The sequence below is a fragment of the Gadus chalcogrammus genome, chromosome 4, assembly GCF_026213295.1.
Source record: "Gadus chalcogrammus isolate NIFS_2021 chromosome 4, NIFS_Gcha_1.0, whole genome shotgun sequence".
Classification (NCBI taxonomy): Eukaryota; Metazoa; Chordata; class Actinopteri; order Gadiformes; family Gadidae; genus Gadus; species Gadus chalcogrammus.
Genome location: NC_079415.1, coordinates 35,949,174 through 35,967,350, shown reverse-complemented (window position 1 = coordinate 35,967,350; position 18,177 = coordinate 35,949,174). Strand labels below are relative to the sequence as shown.

At 44.8% G+C, this 18,177-nt stretch overlaps 1 protein-coding gene across 2 annotated transcripts; it reads left to right on the top strand.

Annotated features, from left to right (window-relative positions):
- Positions 1-589: 589 nt before the first annotated feature.
- LOC130380703 (NLR family CARD domain-containing protein 3-like) lies at positions 590-17,476 on the top strand. 2 transcript variants are annotated; one of them, XM_056587996.1, is made up of 10 exons: positions 590-718; positions 2,802-2,890; positions 5,422-5,544; positions 8,940-9,078; positions 9,249-9,477; positions 11,205-13,014; positions 13,672-13,845; positions 14,127-14,300; positions 14,478-14,524; positions 15,265-17,476. In XM_056587996.1, exons 1-10 carry the CDS (start codon positions 683-685, stop codon positions 15,825-15,827), a joined length of 3,384 nt encoding a protein of 1,127 aa, XP_056443971.1. In that variant the 5' UTR covers positions 590-682; the 3' UTR covers positions 15,828-17,476. The 2 variants fall into 2 exon arrangements, with proteins under 2 accessions (XP_056443971.1, XP_056443972.1); XM_056587997.1 differs by lacking the exon at positions 590-718 and having other exon boundaries at positions 2,479-2,890; positions 5,427-5,544.
- Positions 17,477-18,177: the final 701 nt, after the last annotated feature.

The window sequence follows — 18,177 nt, the reverse complement described above, 5'->3', positions numbered from 1 at the left end:
GAAATCTGTAGACCGTAGCGTATTAATTTAGTAGACTGGATAGGAGCTATTTAGGAATCATTGTATTGAAGAATAATTAATGGTTGTTAATTTGTCCGTCAGTTTTTTTTTTTTTTACCGATTTGATTTACGAATGCAAGCTGTAAAAATCTGTATTATATAGATGCATGATGTCAGGGAAGGAATGTGATGACGCTGACGCGAGTTTCTAACGGATGTAAGGCTGTACACGCAAGCTCTGTTCGCCAATCGACTTATCAAGTCTTAAAGACAAGATGGCGTCGACGGGTGTACCACTGATGGTATTGTGCGTATAAAATGTCCTTTATGGAAGTAAATATATCGTTTGAAAATAAAAACCTATTGAATTCTAAGCGCTGAATATCTATGCATTGAAATAACGTACCTGCATTTTTTGCCTCTGAATTTAACTCTTTCAATAAATCATTTTCACCTTGATTTATTTTTTTGATATTTTCAACGTCCATAAATTCAATCTGCCAATGTCAGCCTCAAAATTGAATGTACGAAATTCAGTGTTAACATCCGGGGACCCAAGGAAGAGCAATCGGTCCTAGATGCTAGATTGCGGTCAGGCAAGGAGAGCGAGTGGGCGACGTCACTCGTTGGATACCTGACTCTCACGCGGGATGGCAAAGCTGATTTATTTGATATTTTAGCCATGTCCAACGGCAACAGCAGCAATGATAGTGCTTTGGTGAGTACATTTCTATATATATATGCAGGGGTGCACATAACTGGTACGCAAGTCCGCATGCGCGACCGCTCCGTGGTCGAGCTGCTGCAGTTTGATAAAAAAAAAGGTGACGCAAAAAACCTCTGTGAAACTGGGTAAATTTCATAAGATCCGATGTTACGTGTGGAGCTATGTCTGGGGTGCGTACCAAACACCATCTCCTGGCTGGTACTCAACTGAGTAACTCTATAAAGAAGTTATGTGCAGTGCACCCCTGTATATATGCCATTAGTGTGGTTTGCTCCTGTAAGATTCAGCAATGGACAATACTAATGGACACTTAGTAGATGGTGTCACGTGGTTTGTTGTCCAGTACCACCTTACAGTATGGATAAGGAAGTTGAATAATAAACTCTCGGCTCATCTATTAGCTGCAACATAGTAATTTTCCCATGGGCATAATATAAGTATATATATTATATCTAAGCACTATGTGGGCCGGATCCGTTCCACAGAGTGCTTCAATCCCCCCGGAGCTGAGCTCCTGCCGGTGTTCTGCCAATTTCCGCTACCCTATCAGAAGGGTACCTTATACCCGACTCTGCTCCGACTGCAGAATGACGTTATTTCACACCACTACTCACTAGAGATGGGCAAAATTATTCTTTTCCTGGAACTAGTTCTTTCAGTTCAGTTCACTATAACGATTCGTTCGTTTGATTCGTTCGTTTTGATTCGTTTTGATTAGTTTTGATTAGTTCGTTACGTCAGCTCCCCATATTCTTAGAGTGTACGTGGGTGAGTAGTAGGGATGAGTCGGTCGCGACCGACTCATCCCTACTACTCACCCACGTACACTGTAAGAATATGGGGAGCATCTTTTGATGCTGGTTTATAACGAAGATGTATGACGTTATTTTACACCACTACTCACTACTGCTTCTGTCCCCCAACGACGGGGGGACGGGGGACAGACCCTCAGCCTGCGTCCCCCCGGGAGAGGGGGGGGGACTGGGGCCACCGAGGAGAACCACGGCCGTCCTGCCCTCGCACCGATCAGAGAACGGGGGTCCCACCGCCGCACCGCCCGGGGGGCCGCGGGACGTCAGAGAGAGAGAGAGAGAGAGAGAGAGAGAGAGAGAGAGAGAGAGAGAGAGAGAGGGAGAGGGAGAGGGAGAAGGAGGGGGAGAGAGAGAGAGAGACGGGGGGGGGAGAGAGGGAGAGGGAGAGAGAGAGAGAGGGAGAGAGAGAGAGAGAGAGACGGGGGGGGGGAGAGAGAGAGAGAGAGAGAGAGACGGGGGGAGAGAGAGAGAGAGAGAGAGAGAGAGAGAGAGAGTCTCTGACGGGCTGCAAAACTCAAGCAGCAGCAAAGGAAGGAGAGGTTCACCACCAAACAGTCCCCCCAATCCCTCCCCCTTGCACCTCACATCCATGCCCTCACTGCGATAGAGTATGTGGCTCCAGAATTGGCCTCTTTCCCCATCTGAGGACCCACAAGAAGGATACCCCAGGAGGACCATCATACTCTTGAGTGATCGCCACTGTGTGTCTGTGTGTGTGGGTGTGTGTGTGTGTGTGTGTGTGTGTGTGTGTGTGTGTGTGTGTGTGTGTGTGTGTGTGTGTTGATAGTGGATAAGTGTATGAATGCATGTAACTGTATTTGTTCAGGAGGAGGCGCTGTTGCGCCAAATATGTCGTGGAGCCGCGTGTGACTGATGACACCACTACCTGGGGTGTTACCCTCCTCCCTCTCTGTACCTGACTCTCACGGAGAGCAGCATGTTGTGCACAGTTCTTCAATAAACAAATTGTGTGTGTGCGCGCGCTGCGAAACATTCTGAACATTTCCCAGAAAACACGTGACCCGCGCGGAGAGGGGCGGTTCTTCTGGGGCTTCCACCTCTCTCTGTCAAACCGGTTCAGCAAAGTTACTTCCCCATCCTACCGTCGGTCGCAGCGAGTAGCCTTTCTTTCTCCACTTTGAAAACCTTTCACCTGATTAACTTGTATAAACACTTTAACCTCAGTTTCTTCCCCCCTTACATTTATACTTTATAACTTTATACCGTATGAACGGTATACGTACGGAACGTATTTTCTCCAGTCTACTATGGATGAGGAGAGAGAGGAGGGGGGACATACCTCTAAGACCACTCTGTCTGTGGAACATGGCCATCGGAGCACAGCTAAGAGGTAAGAAGAGGATCTCTCTGTCTGTGACTGTTGTCCATCCCAGAGCTCAGCAGTGATACATCATGACTCCATCATTAGTCTGAGTAAAAGCTGTGTGTGTGTTGAAGGAAGCCCAGAACAGCAGCAGACCTCAGGTTGATCAGTCGTATCGTAATGTGACTCCGACGTCACTCTAGATCCACAGTCGTCGTATTGGCCACGTTCGAAACACAACGTGAACAGCCAGACAGGGGTCTCATTTATAACGGTTGCGTACGCACAAAACGGGGCTGAAATTGGCGTAAGCGTGACTTTCCACGCCAAGGTTGTGATCTATAAAAAAACTAACTTGACGGTTAATGTGCGCAGCCCTAAGCAAACTCTGACCCATGCGTAGGCATGGTTTGGAGGAAAAGGAGAATTGGCGACACAGACGGTGTGGTGGTGAACTGAAGTCATACAGAAGAATTGTGGAGTGAGAAGAACGATTATGTTTTATCATCGCCCTTCATAAATTAAATTTCAACCCGTAGGCCTATCATGCGTTAAATCTCTGTAATCAGAATAATTTAAGTAAACTGCGTTATTTCTCAGTTATAACTCCAGAAACATCTCCTTAGAATAGAAAAAAATCTCTATACTTAATCCCGTCACTCCACTCCACTCCACTGACGGCGCGACTGCATGGAATAAAGCATCTGCCAACATGTGTCAATAACATAATATTTGTCAATGAACACATAATCAAATGTCAATGAAATCCCAAATGTGGAAAACCAAGCCACATACTCCTCATCACAATCGTTATATTATTGTCCGTTCCTCTTGATGCTTTTCATGACAAATCAGGCATTAAAAATGGGTTATGTTCAAAAACATACATGGGTGATTGCAAACTGATTATCCAAGGTCTTATTACCGTAACCCTATAAATACAGCGGTGAGCCCCGTGCGTAATGCTGCGACATGGCACTGCTGGCACTGCTGGAGGACCATGCAAATGGCAGGATTCTGAGGGAGAGGGCCTTCAGGGACCATGACGATTAATTGGTAGCCTACATAAAAATATGTACCTTTATGTCAGACCACTTCTTTTTTAATCCTGGGACAATGCGCTCCGTGCTACTGACAGATTTCACTGCTGCAGCAACATGTTGCCACTCACTCTGCTTTTTGTTGTTAGTGCTCCCAATCCCGTGACCGCTGAACAAAACTACTTTTCGGGCCTCCACCTCACCCACAAGGGTCTCCACTTCAACCTCCGCGAAATTTCGCTTTTTTGCTTTTCTCAGTCTTTCTGACATTGTTTCCGACAAGACATAATACTTGCATCTGAGTCTGTTTTACATGCAGATCGCATTCATGAGGTCGTTTGCATTGACCATTTATGGTTAAAAAGGGGCGTGTACAGGGCGGAACGTGAAGCTGATTCAGCTGCGCACACCTGTAGGCACTCTGTGATAAAGCAAAGATTGCTTAGAGGTGTGCGTACGCAGGGTTTAAAGGCACCCAGTGCAACTTTATGTAAACATTCAATGAAAAATAAACATTCAATTTCTAGTCTTTTTTACACGTAGTAAGTTTCAATAACTCCCTACCATTACATATCGACATTCAAGGAGCAAAGATGAGACGTCGCTGTGTGGTGAGAACTGATAGAAAATCGTAAACAACAACAATCGCCGGTGGGGAGAAGCCATTTTTCCATTGACTGGAAGCCTGCTTTATTTATTGTAGGTTACAAAAAATAAAGAAAATGGCGGCATTGTTGTTGTTATCGATTTTCTATCAGTTCTCACCACACAACGACGTCTCATCTTTGCTGCTTGAATGTCGGTATGTAATGGTATGGAGTTATTGAAACTTACTACGTGTAAAAAAGACTAGAAATTGAATGTTTATTTTTAAGCCTCGAAAGTTGCACTGGGTGCCTTTAATAAGTCTGAATATTTTTTTTGGCGCACGCAAATTTGGTTTTTGGGTGCACGTACACTTTTAGTAACGATCCCACGCACAGTTTTATAAATGAGACCCCAGGAACTCAGGAAGAGCAATACATCTGACCTGAGCAGTAAGGCTCCCCTTAGATGAACAGGGTTCCGTCTTTGTTCTCTACTGTGTTTGGTCTGCATGACTGCTGTCTGTGGTCAGGATTGACAGTAAAACAGTGACTTCCATTTGGTCATTATCTGTTCTTAATAAAAGAGAAGGAAAAGATAACATGCTTAAATAAGACTCTTTGGTCAGTTTTGATCCAACAGATTTATAATTCTGTGATTCTAGTTTCAAGTATTAGGTTACTCAGAGTAAAAACATATCAGTAAGAAGTTATATTATTTAAGCAAGTATATATTTGAATTGATTAAGATAATTAAGGACTTAAAAGCTGGAAACAAGTCAAATGCCCTCACCTTGAAATAAGAATTATCGTGTGTGTGTGTGTGTGTGTGTGTGTGTGTGTGTGTGTGTGTGTGTGTGTGTGTGTGTGTGTGTGTGTGTGTGTGTGTGTGTGTGTGTGTGTGTGTGTGTGTGTGTGTGTGTGTGTGTTGAAGCCCAGAGCAGCAGCAGAGAGCAGACTCCCCTGGACCCAGCTGTGTCTCCATGAGGAGTGACTGGTCTAGGTATCTTCCTCCTGACCAGTTGAAAGATGGAAATCACCAACCTCCTCAGAAAAGGTGAGGATTCAGCCAATACATCATGGCTGTTCAACTGGCGGCCCGCCGATCACTAGGGGTGTAACGGTACACTGAAGTCCCGGTTCGGTTCAGACATCACGGTTCGGTACGCGTTCGGTACAATGAAGGGGAAAGAAAAAACAAAAATGCAGATGACAATTCTTTTTTATCGTCTCAGGTAGTAAATGTAAATAGACTGCATTTAGATAGCGCTTTGTCTAGCCATTGGCCACCCAAAGCGCTTTACAACATTGCCTCACATTCACCATTCATGCACACATTCACACACCGACGGCGGAGTCAGCCATGCAAGGCGACAGCCAGCTCGTCGGGAGCTAACAGTCAGGGTGAGGCGTCTCGCTCAGGGAACACCTCGACACTCAGCTAGGAGGAGCCGGGGATCGAACCAACAACCTTCAGGTTAACAGCCGACCCGCTCTAGAACGCGCACAATGAGCAAAGATCAACCATGTAGGACGTCCAAGAAGGACGCCAAACTTTTGTGTGACATCTTCTTCAATAAACAAAGCTTTCGCCGTTGTCCAGAAATACCTCGCGGATAATGTGTTTGTTTATTATCCCCCTGTCTCACGGAAGTGTGATTCTCTCGACCAATCAACGGACTTCTTGTGTAGCTCGAACTTGCCGGGACCCTTTCAGACGTCTCAGTTGTCCCTGAAGGTCGCGGATCTAACATTAGTTCGGCATTACATTAATTAATTTGCACGCCAGTTTTATTTAATTTCATACTGTGTATTCTATGTGTAAATCCATGCACCGAACTGTGACGTCCGTACCGATTTCGGTTCAATACGAATACATGTATCGTTACACCTCTAGTGCTCACACCAGGCAATCTGAACCGGGCCTGAGTGCGGTTGCCTCTTGTAATACCTCAAGTCATAATACGTCACCACCAAGCGTCCGCTGCTTAGTAGAACCACACAGAGAACACAGTTGACACTTTATTGCTTATTCGGAGCCGTTCTACTCAGATACAGGCTGTAAGGTTCTAAATTAACTTTTTTATTACCAGCCAATTTGGCTGTTAACTAAAAAAAATTCCAGTGAAAATAATACGGATGAGTGCCGCTGAATGAATTACTTTTACATTTTGGATTTTATTAACACAATCCAAGTACAATACATACACATACAGTACATGCATACAACAACAAAATCTTTAATTTTTCCTTTTGATGAGTTCAGAGCTCTACCGCATCACATTTCTTCAGCACTCTCAGAACTCATTTGTTCATCTGAATGTGAGCCATCCTCACAATTCCTTTTGTTCCATGTTTGTGCACAAACTCTCAGTTTTTGATATCAGGTGAGCACAACTGGGTTTCCAGGAGGTCAGAGAGGGTCTCACCTTTCAGGCGTGAGCGCCAGTCCCTCTTTACCTGACTCATCACACTGAACCCTCTTTCTCAACCAGCCGTAGTTGCAGGGATGGTGAGGAGAGCATCAAAGACATTGTTCTGCCCTCAGAATAGTATTCATGTTCAAACTTAAATGCACTTAAATGATTTAATGAATGTAGTAATATTTACATGATGAGAACCAGACTTTTATTTTGAAGTGTTAAAGTAGGTTACGTGATGTTTATACTTGTTGCAAAGTTTGGTGAATGTTCTCTTCCCTTCTCACGCTCATGAAAGCAATGGTTGTAAGTTCATAATGCAGTATGTAATGTATGAAGACGTCTAGCATTCTAAAAACGTGATGTTTAGTTAACTAGATAATGAGCTAATGTAAAGTGTGCGCCTGTGTTAGATTAGCCTGTTGTTGCTATGGCGGGCTCACTTTCGGCGCGTAGTCCTAGTTATTCTTTCTAGGTTATTAGCAATCAAGGACGACAGGACAGCGATGGCGGAGCATTCTTTTCACAGTAGCCAAGGTCTTCTCAAAGGTTCCTGTAGCAGGGTCAGACAGCATTATGCACATGCAAACAAGTTATAAAGTATAAAAGATAGCATCATATTTTGATTGTGCCTTTAACAAATGGCATTCACTCTGATTGCTGATAAAATAAAACCTTCTCACAATATCAGACCTTTCTATAGAGTTTTCAAGCACTCGCTTAAAAATGCTACTGTTAAGGTACATCAGTATGATACTTTTCTCAAACATCATTCTCCGGGTACCTTGGCTGAATCGCAATCGTGTCAAGACTAATCAGATTGGCCAATATACACTGAAGAGAAATTCAATGACTTTAAAATTACAAAAATTATCCCTCTCTGGCGAACAGAATCATTTTTTTTTAATTCAGATTATTAATTTATCTGCATCGAGACAGAATCGTTCTAGCGAGAATCGCGATGCATCGAAGAATCGATTATCTTTCCCACCCCTAGTGTTCATGGGATATGAAGTCAGTACTGCCCCGGGAGCGAGAACAGTAGAGCTGCTCTGACTGACATGATTGCCTCATGCATCACCGGCCAAACTGGCTGGTACATTTTTATTAACACCCGCCAAAATGATTTTTAACCCACATTTGGCGGGTTGGCGGGTGTTGATTTAGAACCCAGCCCTCTCTCACTGAGTGTTTTTACGCTGCCAAATATGTCGTTTCATGCACACCTTTTTCGTGGCACGGTCGGCAAGTTCGCACTGCCCGAGGTAAATTGCCTGCTTGAGCTAGAACCCCAATTTACCCTCGCGGGCCCTGCACACATTGGCTGTTTATTGGGTTTCATTCTGTTGTAAATGCGACGGCTCTGCGGTTCAGGGGGGGGGTGTTGGGTAGTGGTGTTGCTGCGCTGTCTCCACAGAGACAACGCAGCGATATCATCATGAGCAGTTCTAACTGCTGCTGATCATGTGAGAGGTGATGCAGTCGTATTAAACAAAGACGTTGAAAGATGGTGAGATCTACGAGAGAGACGCAGAGGAACTGTCCTTACGAGGCTTTTGTTGGGAGAAAAAACAGGTGGTCAGCAAAATAAAGAATATGTTGGCGTTTTTGCACTTAGTTAATCGTGTATGTAGCCTAGATACTCAGGCGTCAACTTATTCTTGCATGCGGGTTTCTTCATAAAAAAAGAAAAACAAAAAACTATATCGAACTATACTTGAGTACGGTTGGCTTGCTCACACTAGCCAAACGATCTAGACTTCAGCACGGTACAGGTGTGAAACGGACTTGGGCATGGTACGGATGGCCAAGTGTGAGTGTGCCCTTAGTGTGTTTTTATGTTAACATGTATGTGCTTAAATGCCATAATAACTTAACATTTTTCTGCCCCCCCTTTTATTTCTATTTCAATAATCTGAGAAAGATTATTGAAATGAAAAGTTATGAGAAAGTAGTTGACTAGCCCTGCAACAAATTATCAAATGAAACGATATCCACGAATCCTAACTTCCAGACGGTTCTTGTTTTTCAGAAGGAGGCTGGAGGGAGCAGAATCCCCTGGACCCAGCTGTGTCTCCATGAAGAGTGTGTGTTCTCTCTACAGACACCAGGAGAGGTCAAAGGTTACCAGTGCTCAGGCCGTACAGCAGCATCAAACAGAGCTGATCAAGGTGTGTAAATGTCCACCAAGACATCTGACTTCAGCTCTACATGAACATCAGAAAGCATCTCTTGTGGACCTCATAGTTTCCAGGCTTCCCTCTTTGAATCCAGGACAGATGCTTCTGATGCTCTCAGTGAGCTCAGAGTAAAGTTCTCCTTGATGTTTGTTCTGTTCCAGAGGGCTGAGGAGAACGCACACGCTTTCCTAGACAAGGAGCTGAAGAAGCTCTGGAGGGTTCTCTTCCCAGATTACCCACAATGCTCAGAGGGTCAGAGAGTGGAGGAGGAGGGGGTGGATGGTAAGAAGGAGAAGCAGTGGTGGCGCGCCATAAAGGGAGTGGTGGAAATCACAAAGCTCTGCCTGATGGAGATGAACCAGCAGGGACTGGCCGACAAACTATTGAGCGGTAAGAGACTTTTATCTTGAAAACAGAGAAGAAATATGTAACATAATGTGAGACTTATACATTTCAAACTTCAACGTGAAGACAATCTTTCTTCTTTGGGGTCAAATGGTTTGATCCAAATATGTAGGTTATATTTAGGCGTTATTATACTGGGAAACGAATAAACCAGTATAATAACCTGCTTCCAATATAATTTCCTTAATTTAGAAGTCCATCAGAGAGCAGCGCAGCTCCAGAGTCTCCTGGGTGATTGTAGCTCAGGTCCAGCTCTCTCAGATGGGAGGGGTTGGAGCTCAGAGCTGAGGCCAGAGAAGCACAGGCTTCCTGTGTGACCACTGGCATTGGTCATTTATTTATTTAGGCGTTATTTAGGTGTTTTTAACCACCTAAATAAACTTTTCAAAATGTATGTCAGTGTAGGCTATGCTATGTTCGCCCATGGTTTAATAAATGTTTAGGCCTACTAGAAGGATTTCGAGCAATGTTTTATTCGCAAAGACAATATTCTTTCGAACGCTGTCATGCACCTGCGCATGAAATGGAACCTCGATCTCTGAGCAATCGATTTCAGCACGTTCTTTCTGGACAGCTCCGTTTACGAACGACGTAAGGAGTGTTCCCTAAGAAGACTCCTAAGAGACCGTTCGGGAACCATGCCTATAGAGGTAAACAACTCTGATAAGTCTAAATGTAGGAGTCCTCGTAGCACGCCAACAGACAACGTTATCGGGAAACCGGGCCCTGAGCTGAACTGAAAGAGACACCCTGACAACATTCAAATCTCCTCAAAACACAGGTGTTCCCACTGGTCTCCTCACTGTTCTTACCCCCTCCTACCTGGGTCTCCTCACTGTTCTTACCCCCTCCTACCTGGGTCTCCTCACTGTTCTTACCCCCTCCTACCTGGGTCTCCTCACTGTTCTTACCCCCTCCTACCTGGGTCTCCTCACTGTACTTACCCCCTCCTACCTGGGTCTCATCACTGTTCTTACCCCCTCCTACCTGGGTCTCCTCACTGTTCTTACCCCCTTCTACCTGGGTCTCCTCACTGTTCTTACCCCCTCCTACCTGGGTCTCCTCACTGTTCTTACCCCCTCCTACCTGGGTCTCCTCACTGTTCTTACCCCCTCCTACCTGGGTCTCCTCACTGCTGTTCTTACCCCCTCCTACCTGGGTCTCCTCACTGTTCTTACCCCCTCCTACCTGGGTCTCCTCACTGCTGTTCTTACCCCCTCCTACTTGGGTCTTATGTCTTGTTTTGATCATGCTGTTGGCGATGCAGTTCTTTCTGTTTTTGACTCTAAATTGTTTTATGAATAGTAAGGCAACCATGGGTGTCATGAAAGGCGCCTTGAAATAAAATTTATTATTATTAATAATAATAATAATAATAATAATAATAATAATAATATTAAACATAAACTGCAGATTAACAGCAGAAAAACTCAGTGGGAGAGACTGCAGAGAGTGAGTGCAACACTATATATCAGCATGTCACTTACCACTGATTCACCATCATTATTGCTATCATTAGACCAATGATATTGCTGTTGAAAAATGAAATAGTCCTGACAATTTGTAATCGGTAACATGCAGTCTTTGTCACGACCAGCCTCGCCGACCACAAGTTATGAAGCCACTAAATATCATGAAGTTGATCATTTATTGACCTGGTTCAACTGATGTCCCCTTCCACTAACTGATGTCTTCTGTTGTTTTCTCATTAGGATCTGCTGCTGTCGAGTGCCAACATAAAATCAAGTCTCGTTTGAAGAAGTTCAGGTGCGTTGAGGGAATCGCTAAAGCAGGACGTTCAGTACCTCTGAACGACTTCTACACAGAGCTCTTCATCACAGAGAGAGGCAGTGGAGAGGTCAACCAGGAACATGAGGTCAGACTGATTGAAAAAGCTTCCAGGAAACCAGCCAAGGAAGAAACACCAATCAGATGTGAGGACATCTTTAAACCCTTGCCTGGAAAAGATAAACCAATCAGGACAGTAATGACAACTGGAGTGGCCGGCATTGGTAAAACCGTCTTAACACACAAGTTCACTCTGGACTGGGCTGACGGCAAAACCAACCAGGACATACACTTCACATTTCTCCTCACTTTCAGAGAGCTGAATTTACTGAAAGGGAAAGAGTTTAGCTTGGTGGAACTTCTTCATCACTACTTTATTGAGACCAAAGAAGCAGGAATCTGCAGATATGAACGGTTCAAAGTTCTCTTCATCTTGGATGGTCTGGATGAGTGTCAACCTCCTCTGGACTTCCAGAACAACCAGACCTGGACTGATGTCACAAAGCCGACCTCGGTGGACGTGCTGCTGACAAACCTCATCAGGGGCGACCTGCTTCCCTCCGCTCGCATCTGGATAACCACCCGCCCTGCGGCAGCAGATCAGATCCCTGATGAGTGTGTTGACATGGTGACAGAGGTGAGGGGGTTCACCGACCAACAGAAGGAGGAGTACTTCAGGAAGAGATTCAGAGAGGAGACGCTGGCCAACACAATCATATCCCATGTCAAGAAATCACGAAGTCTCCACATCATGTGTCACATCCCAGTCTTCTGTTGGATCACTGCTACAGTTCTGGAGGACATCTTAAAAAATTCCAAGAGAGGAGAAGAGATGCCCAAGACTGTGACTCAGATGTACAGCCACTTCCTGAGGGTTCAGTCAATACAGGGGGACAGGAAGTATCGTTGGATAGCTGAAACAGATCCACACTGGAGTTCACAGAGCAGGCACATCATTGTTTTACTGGGAAAACTGGCTTTTAACAAGCTGGAGAGTGGCAACCTGATCTTCTATGAGGAAGACCTGGCAGAGTATAAATTTTTTTTCCACGAAGCCTCAGTGTACTCAGGACTGTGCACCCAGATCTTTAAAGAGGAGTGTGGGCTCTACCAGGACAAGGTGTTCTGCTTTGTCCATCTGAGCGTCCAGGAGTTTCTGGCTGCCCTTCATGTCTTTATGTCCTTAATCAACGATGGTGTCAATCTGCTCTCAGAAGAACAACCAACCTCCGGTGATGATAAACTCCTCCTCCTCTACCAGAGTGCTGTGGACAAGGCCTTACAGAGTGAGAACGGACACCTGGACTTGTTCCTCCGCTTCCTCCTGGGCCTCTCTCTGGAGAGCAATCAGAATGTCCTACGAGGTCTGCTGGGACAGACAAGAAGTAGCCCACAGACCAACAAGCAAACAGGAAGAGGCTCACAGACCAATGAGAAAACAGTGTCTTACATCAAGGAGAAGATAGGTGGCGAGCTCTCTCCAGAGAGAAGCATCAATCTGTTCCACTGTCTGAATGAACTGAACGACCGTTCTCTAGTGGAGGAGATCCAACAGTCCCTGACATCAGGAAGTCTCTCCACAGGATCTCTCTCCCCTGCTCAGTGGTCAGCTCTGGTCTTCATCCTACTGACATCAGAAGTGGAGCTGGACGTGTTTGACCTGAAGAAATACTCTGATTCAGAGGAGGGTCTTCTGGGGCTGCTGCCAGTGGTCAAAGCCTCCAAAAGATCTCTGTAGGTTCACTCATAACATTTATTACAATACACACAACACACTATACCTGATAGTTGAATATACCTGATAGCTACACACGTTATATTGTGTAACCAGGGTGAAGAGACTAACTCAAAAGCTCTATTAATTATGAAAAAATAAATAAGGAAAGCCAAGAATTTATAATAGTTTATTAATAGTTAAATACAGCTGTATTCAAATAAATAGCTTTATCTATAAATTAGTAATTATTGATACGGATAGATTCATAAATATACGATCATCGTTAATTAAAGGTAACCCATTATTTTAAAACGTTTTAACTTTGTCCAGTAAGTTTGGTTACATGGACGCTGTTTGGTTTTAACCAATAGGATACGTTCATAAAGAGCCTTACAGTACAGCCGCGTGGATGTACTACAATACAATACATAATATACATAATCCTACAATAAACTATGAATATTCAAAACCATTTTCAAAGATTGCAAAATCCTTGTGTTTAGTCGCTTTGCCCCTAAAAACACGAAATTGCAGGACTGCTAGTATACATTAGTTAAATTAATAAAACATCTCTGATTAAAGATTTCAACGCAATACAAGTCCTTTATTATGTCTTTATTATGCTATAATAGAGGTAAGTTATTTAAACCCAGGTGTTTATTGTGTGTGTGCAGGCTGAATGGCTGTCATCTGTCAGAGAGATGCTGTGAAGCTCTGGCCTCAGTTCTCAGCTCCAACTCCTCTAATCTGAGAGAACTGGACCTGAGTACCAATGATCTGCAGGATTCAGGAGTGAAGCTGCTCTCTGCTGGACTGGGGAGTCCACACTGTACACTGGAAACTCTCAGGTCAGTTTTACTAAACAGTTACACTACAAGTTCCACATCAGAGGACATTCCACAGATTTACCTCCAGAAACTTTATAATTCTTGTGTGTGTGTGTGTGTGTGTGTGTGTGTGTGTGTGTGTGTGTGTGTGTGTGTGTGTGTGTGTGTGTGTGTGTGTGTGTGTGTGTGTGTGCGCGCGCGTGCGTGCGTGCGTGCGTGCGTGCGTGCGTGCGTGCGTGCGTGTGCGTGTGCGTGTGCGTGTGCGTGTGTGTGTGTGTGTGTGTGTGTGCGCGTGTGTGTAGCTTGTCTGGCTGCCTGGTCACACAGGAAGGCTGTGCTTCTCTGGCCTCAGCTCTGAGCTCCAACCCCTCCCATCTGAGAGAGCTGGACCTGAGCTACAATCACCCAGGAGACTCTGGAGCTGCGCTGCTCTCTGCTGGACTGGAGGATCCACGCTGGAGACTGGACACTCTCAGGTATGGAGAGGACAGCTCACCACTCAGGGACAAAGTCTCCTTCAAGGATTCAAGCTGCTGCTAGATGAAGTGGTTTGAAGAGGCAGCAGTCACTCATGTTGTGTAGAACGTGATGAGACGGCAGATGATGAAGGTGAATGTTTCAACATGCTGCTCTCACTTTGTTTCCCCCCCCAGTGTGGAGTACGGTGGAGTGCAGAGGCTGAAACCAATTCCACAGAGATGTAAGTGTCTGTTTGATTCATCACAACACACACTCACTATTGAGATGGAAAGTCCATCCACACAGCAGGAGGTGACGTCCGTCATTCACATGTGGACTTGTGTATACGTTTGTGTATCTATGTTTCCCTGTGTTCATGTATGTCTAGTATGTTTCTTATAGGTGTGTGTACGTATGTGTACATGTCTATGTATAGTATGTATGAACCAGTTCTATGGTATCAACAGTTAGTTTCCAGCCTGTATGTGAGCTCAGCTGGTTCAGTCTGTTGTTTACACAGGTGGATTACAATGGATGTGCATCGGAACCTTTCAAAGTCTAATATCTTGAAAAGTATGTTGACTATGGCTTAAATATTCCATAGGAGCAATGACCTCATCATGCTGAACGTTTTGATGTATAATATGTGTATGTCGTGTAAATATTACGGGATTCAGTGTATACATCTTTCTAGGCTTCAATGTTTGAATGGGAAAGCCACTCAAACACACATGGGATTTGCATTTAGGTTTAACTTATCTTATAAACAATGTTCACGACTATTTCTAAAGATATAGCACACTAGTCCACTATAGTAGCTCTGATATGATTTAGTCTTTCTATGTTAATGCTTGTAGAGTAGATGAACGTGAAACAGGAAGAAGAAGAAGAAGAATGCAAGAGAACAGTACTAGTGATGAAGATGATGATGATGATGATGATGAATGGTTCAGCAGCTCATCTTGTCTTGTTCTCCCTCAGATGCCTGTGAACTCACACTGGACCCCAACACGGCCCACAGACGACTCTCTCTGTCTGAGGACAACAGGAAGGTGACGATGGTTAGAGAGGACCAGTCGCATCTGGATCACCCAGAGAGATTTGACTACTGGGACCAGGTGTTGTGTAGAGAGGCTCTGACTGGCCACTGTTACTGGGAGGTAGAGAGGGAGGAGAGGAATGGAGCTGTTTATATAGGAGTGACATACAGAGGAATCACAAGGAGAGGAGAGGGTCGTGACAGGGGGCTTGGATTGAACAACAAGTCCTGGAGTCTTGAGTGTCGTGATGATAGTTACTCTGCCATGTACGACGGTAGACAGACAGCCCTCCCTCTCCCCCCCGCTGGCTCCACCAGAGTAGGAGTGTATCTGGACCGGCCTGCTGGCTCTCTGTCCTTCTACAGAGTGTCCCCAGGTGGAGGAGGGTCCTCAGACACACTGACACACATCCACACCTTCTGCTCCTCCTTCACCCAGGAGGACCTCCTCCCGGGGTTTGTGTTCTCGGGGGTCGGCTCCTCAGTGTCTCTGTGTCAGTTATAGTCCGTCTGTCTGTCTGTCTCTCTCTGTGTCTGTGTCTGGGGATACATGCACGCATATATGAACACATGCACTTATATCAAACACACAAGCGTATAAATGAACACATACCCGTATATATGAACATCATGAAGTGAAGGATGGACCGTGAAGTGTGTCGCACAAGCATCGTACTGTTTTCAGACCGATTCCCGAAAGCATCGTTGGTACCGACCGTCGTGAAAACGCTCGTAGCTAACGAGGACTCCAGGGGTACTCGTAGGACGCTAAGAGCATCGTTAGCCTACTATTGCCTCAGTGGCGTCACCAGCGGACATTCCTAGTATTGATGCGTTTTATTAAAACACATCCCGGCCTCCCTCATAACTACGCGGCTGGTTTTCATGCACGTCGAAGAGTGATTGAGAATTTTTTTTAACCCCCTCCACCCTCCCACATGTCACCAAACATTCCTGTCAACGTGACCAATCCCCACCATATCCCAGCCTTTTGCCTGCTCCTTTGCATTTTTTTTTACTATTTTTATAATTAATAATTTTATATATATTTTTTTTTATTTTTTTTTTATATTATTTTAGGCTACGTTTTATGAGTAGCCTATGTCAGTCTGCACAAATCCCCCCCACTTTCTCTCACACATTTTAAGTGCCCTGCCTGCTCAAACATTTCCTGGACTGTCTCTCTCAAACTAAGAACATAATGGCCTAGATTAGGCTCAGACGCACGTGATACACCATTACCAATGTGTTATAATAAAACAGTATAGTAGGCTAACGAGGCTCTTAGCGTCCTACGAGTACCCTGGAGCACTCGTTAGCTACGAGCGTTTTCAAGACGTTCGTTACCAAAGATGCTTTCGGGAAATGGTGTGAAAACTGTACGATGCTCCTACGACCCACTCTGCGATCCACTTAGGCTAAAGATGCTTTCGGGAAACGGGGCCCTGTTCTTCTATTGATTGAGTCCTTGTGTTTATTGTGTTCATGTAAGGGACTGTTCTTCTATTGATTGAGTCCTTGTGTTTATTGTGTTCATGTAAGGGACTGTTCTTCTATTGATTGAGTCCTTGTGTTTATTGTGTTCATGTAAGGGACTGTTCTTCTATTGTTTGAGACCTTGTGTTTATTGTGTTCATGTAAGGGACTGTTCTTCTATTGATTGAGTCCTTGTGTTTATTGTGTTCATGTAAGGGACTGTTCTTCTATTGTTTGAGTCCTTGTGTTTATTGTGTTCATGTAAGGGACTGTTCTTCTATTGATTGAGTCCTTGTGTTTATTGTGTTCATGTAAGGGACTGTTCTTCTATTGTTTGAGTCCTTGTGTTTATTGTGTTCATGTAAGGGACTGTTCTTCTATTGATTGAGTCCTTGTGTTTATTGTGTTCATGTAAGGGACTGTTCTTCTATTGATTGAGTTCTTGTGTTTATTGTGTTCATGTAAGGGACTGTTCTAACGTTTGAGTCCTTGTGTTTATTGTGTTCATGTAAGGGACTGTTTTTCTGTTGTCCTGGTTAATAAAGCATAACGGTGATAAACAACTCAGTGGATCCTCTGAACGTTCTCTTGTGTTCAGCAGAGGATCAGTTTACACTTTAAGGTCGGGGGTTCGCTGAATAAAAAGCACAACAGAGGCTTCGTCTACACAACATTAATGATCAGGACACCAGCCAGTGCATTCCCCCTCAGCCTCGTGCGCCCGGTGAGGGACATGGAGAGAGTTCTAGACGCGAGCCGACAGGAACCAGCCCAGCTACTGGCGTCTCTCCAGAGACGAGCCAACAGGACCTGGACCCCGATGGTCCCCCCCCCCACACTCTCTCTGGAGGGCGCTCAGCCTCTGGTCCCTGGTCTCCATGGTAACCAAAGGTACCCGGACCCCGACTCGGTCCATGCGCTGCGACACACAGACCCTTCCCTGGAGGAAGCTTCCAGAATTATTTTCTCTGCTTTATTAAGTTGAATCCATCACAACTTCGGTATTTCTATCTTAGAGTTGTGGCACTAAATAATGCTTACCATAGCACCTTAAGAAAAGTATTTCATATAATGTATGAATCACACATTATTTAACACACACACACACACACACACACACACACACACACACACACACACACACACACACACACACACACACACACACACACACACACACACACACACACACACACCCCAAAACAACAAGCGAGCAGAAGACAGGGACCCAACACGAAGCCCACTAAATGAACAACAGACCAAAAGAAAGGTTCCTTCAAGGTGGGTTTGTTAAAGCGTGTTCACCCTTTCACCACAGTGACTGAGTGGGACACCCCTGCTGTCACCACACTGCGTCCTTTGGCTGGAGGGGTGTGCAG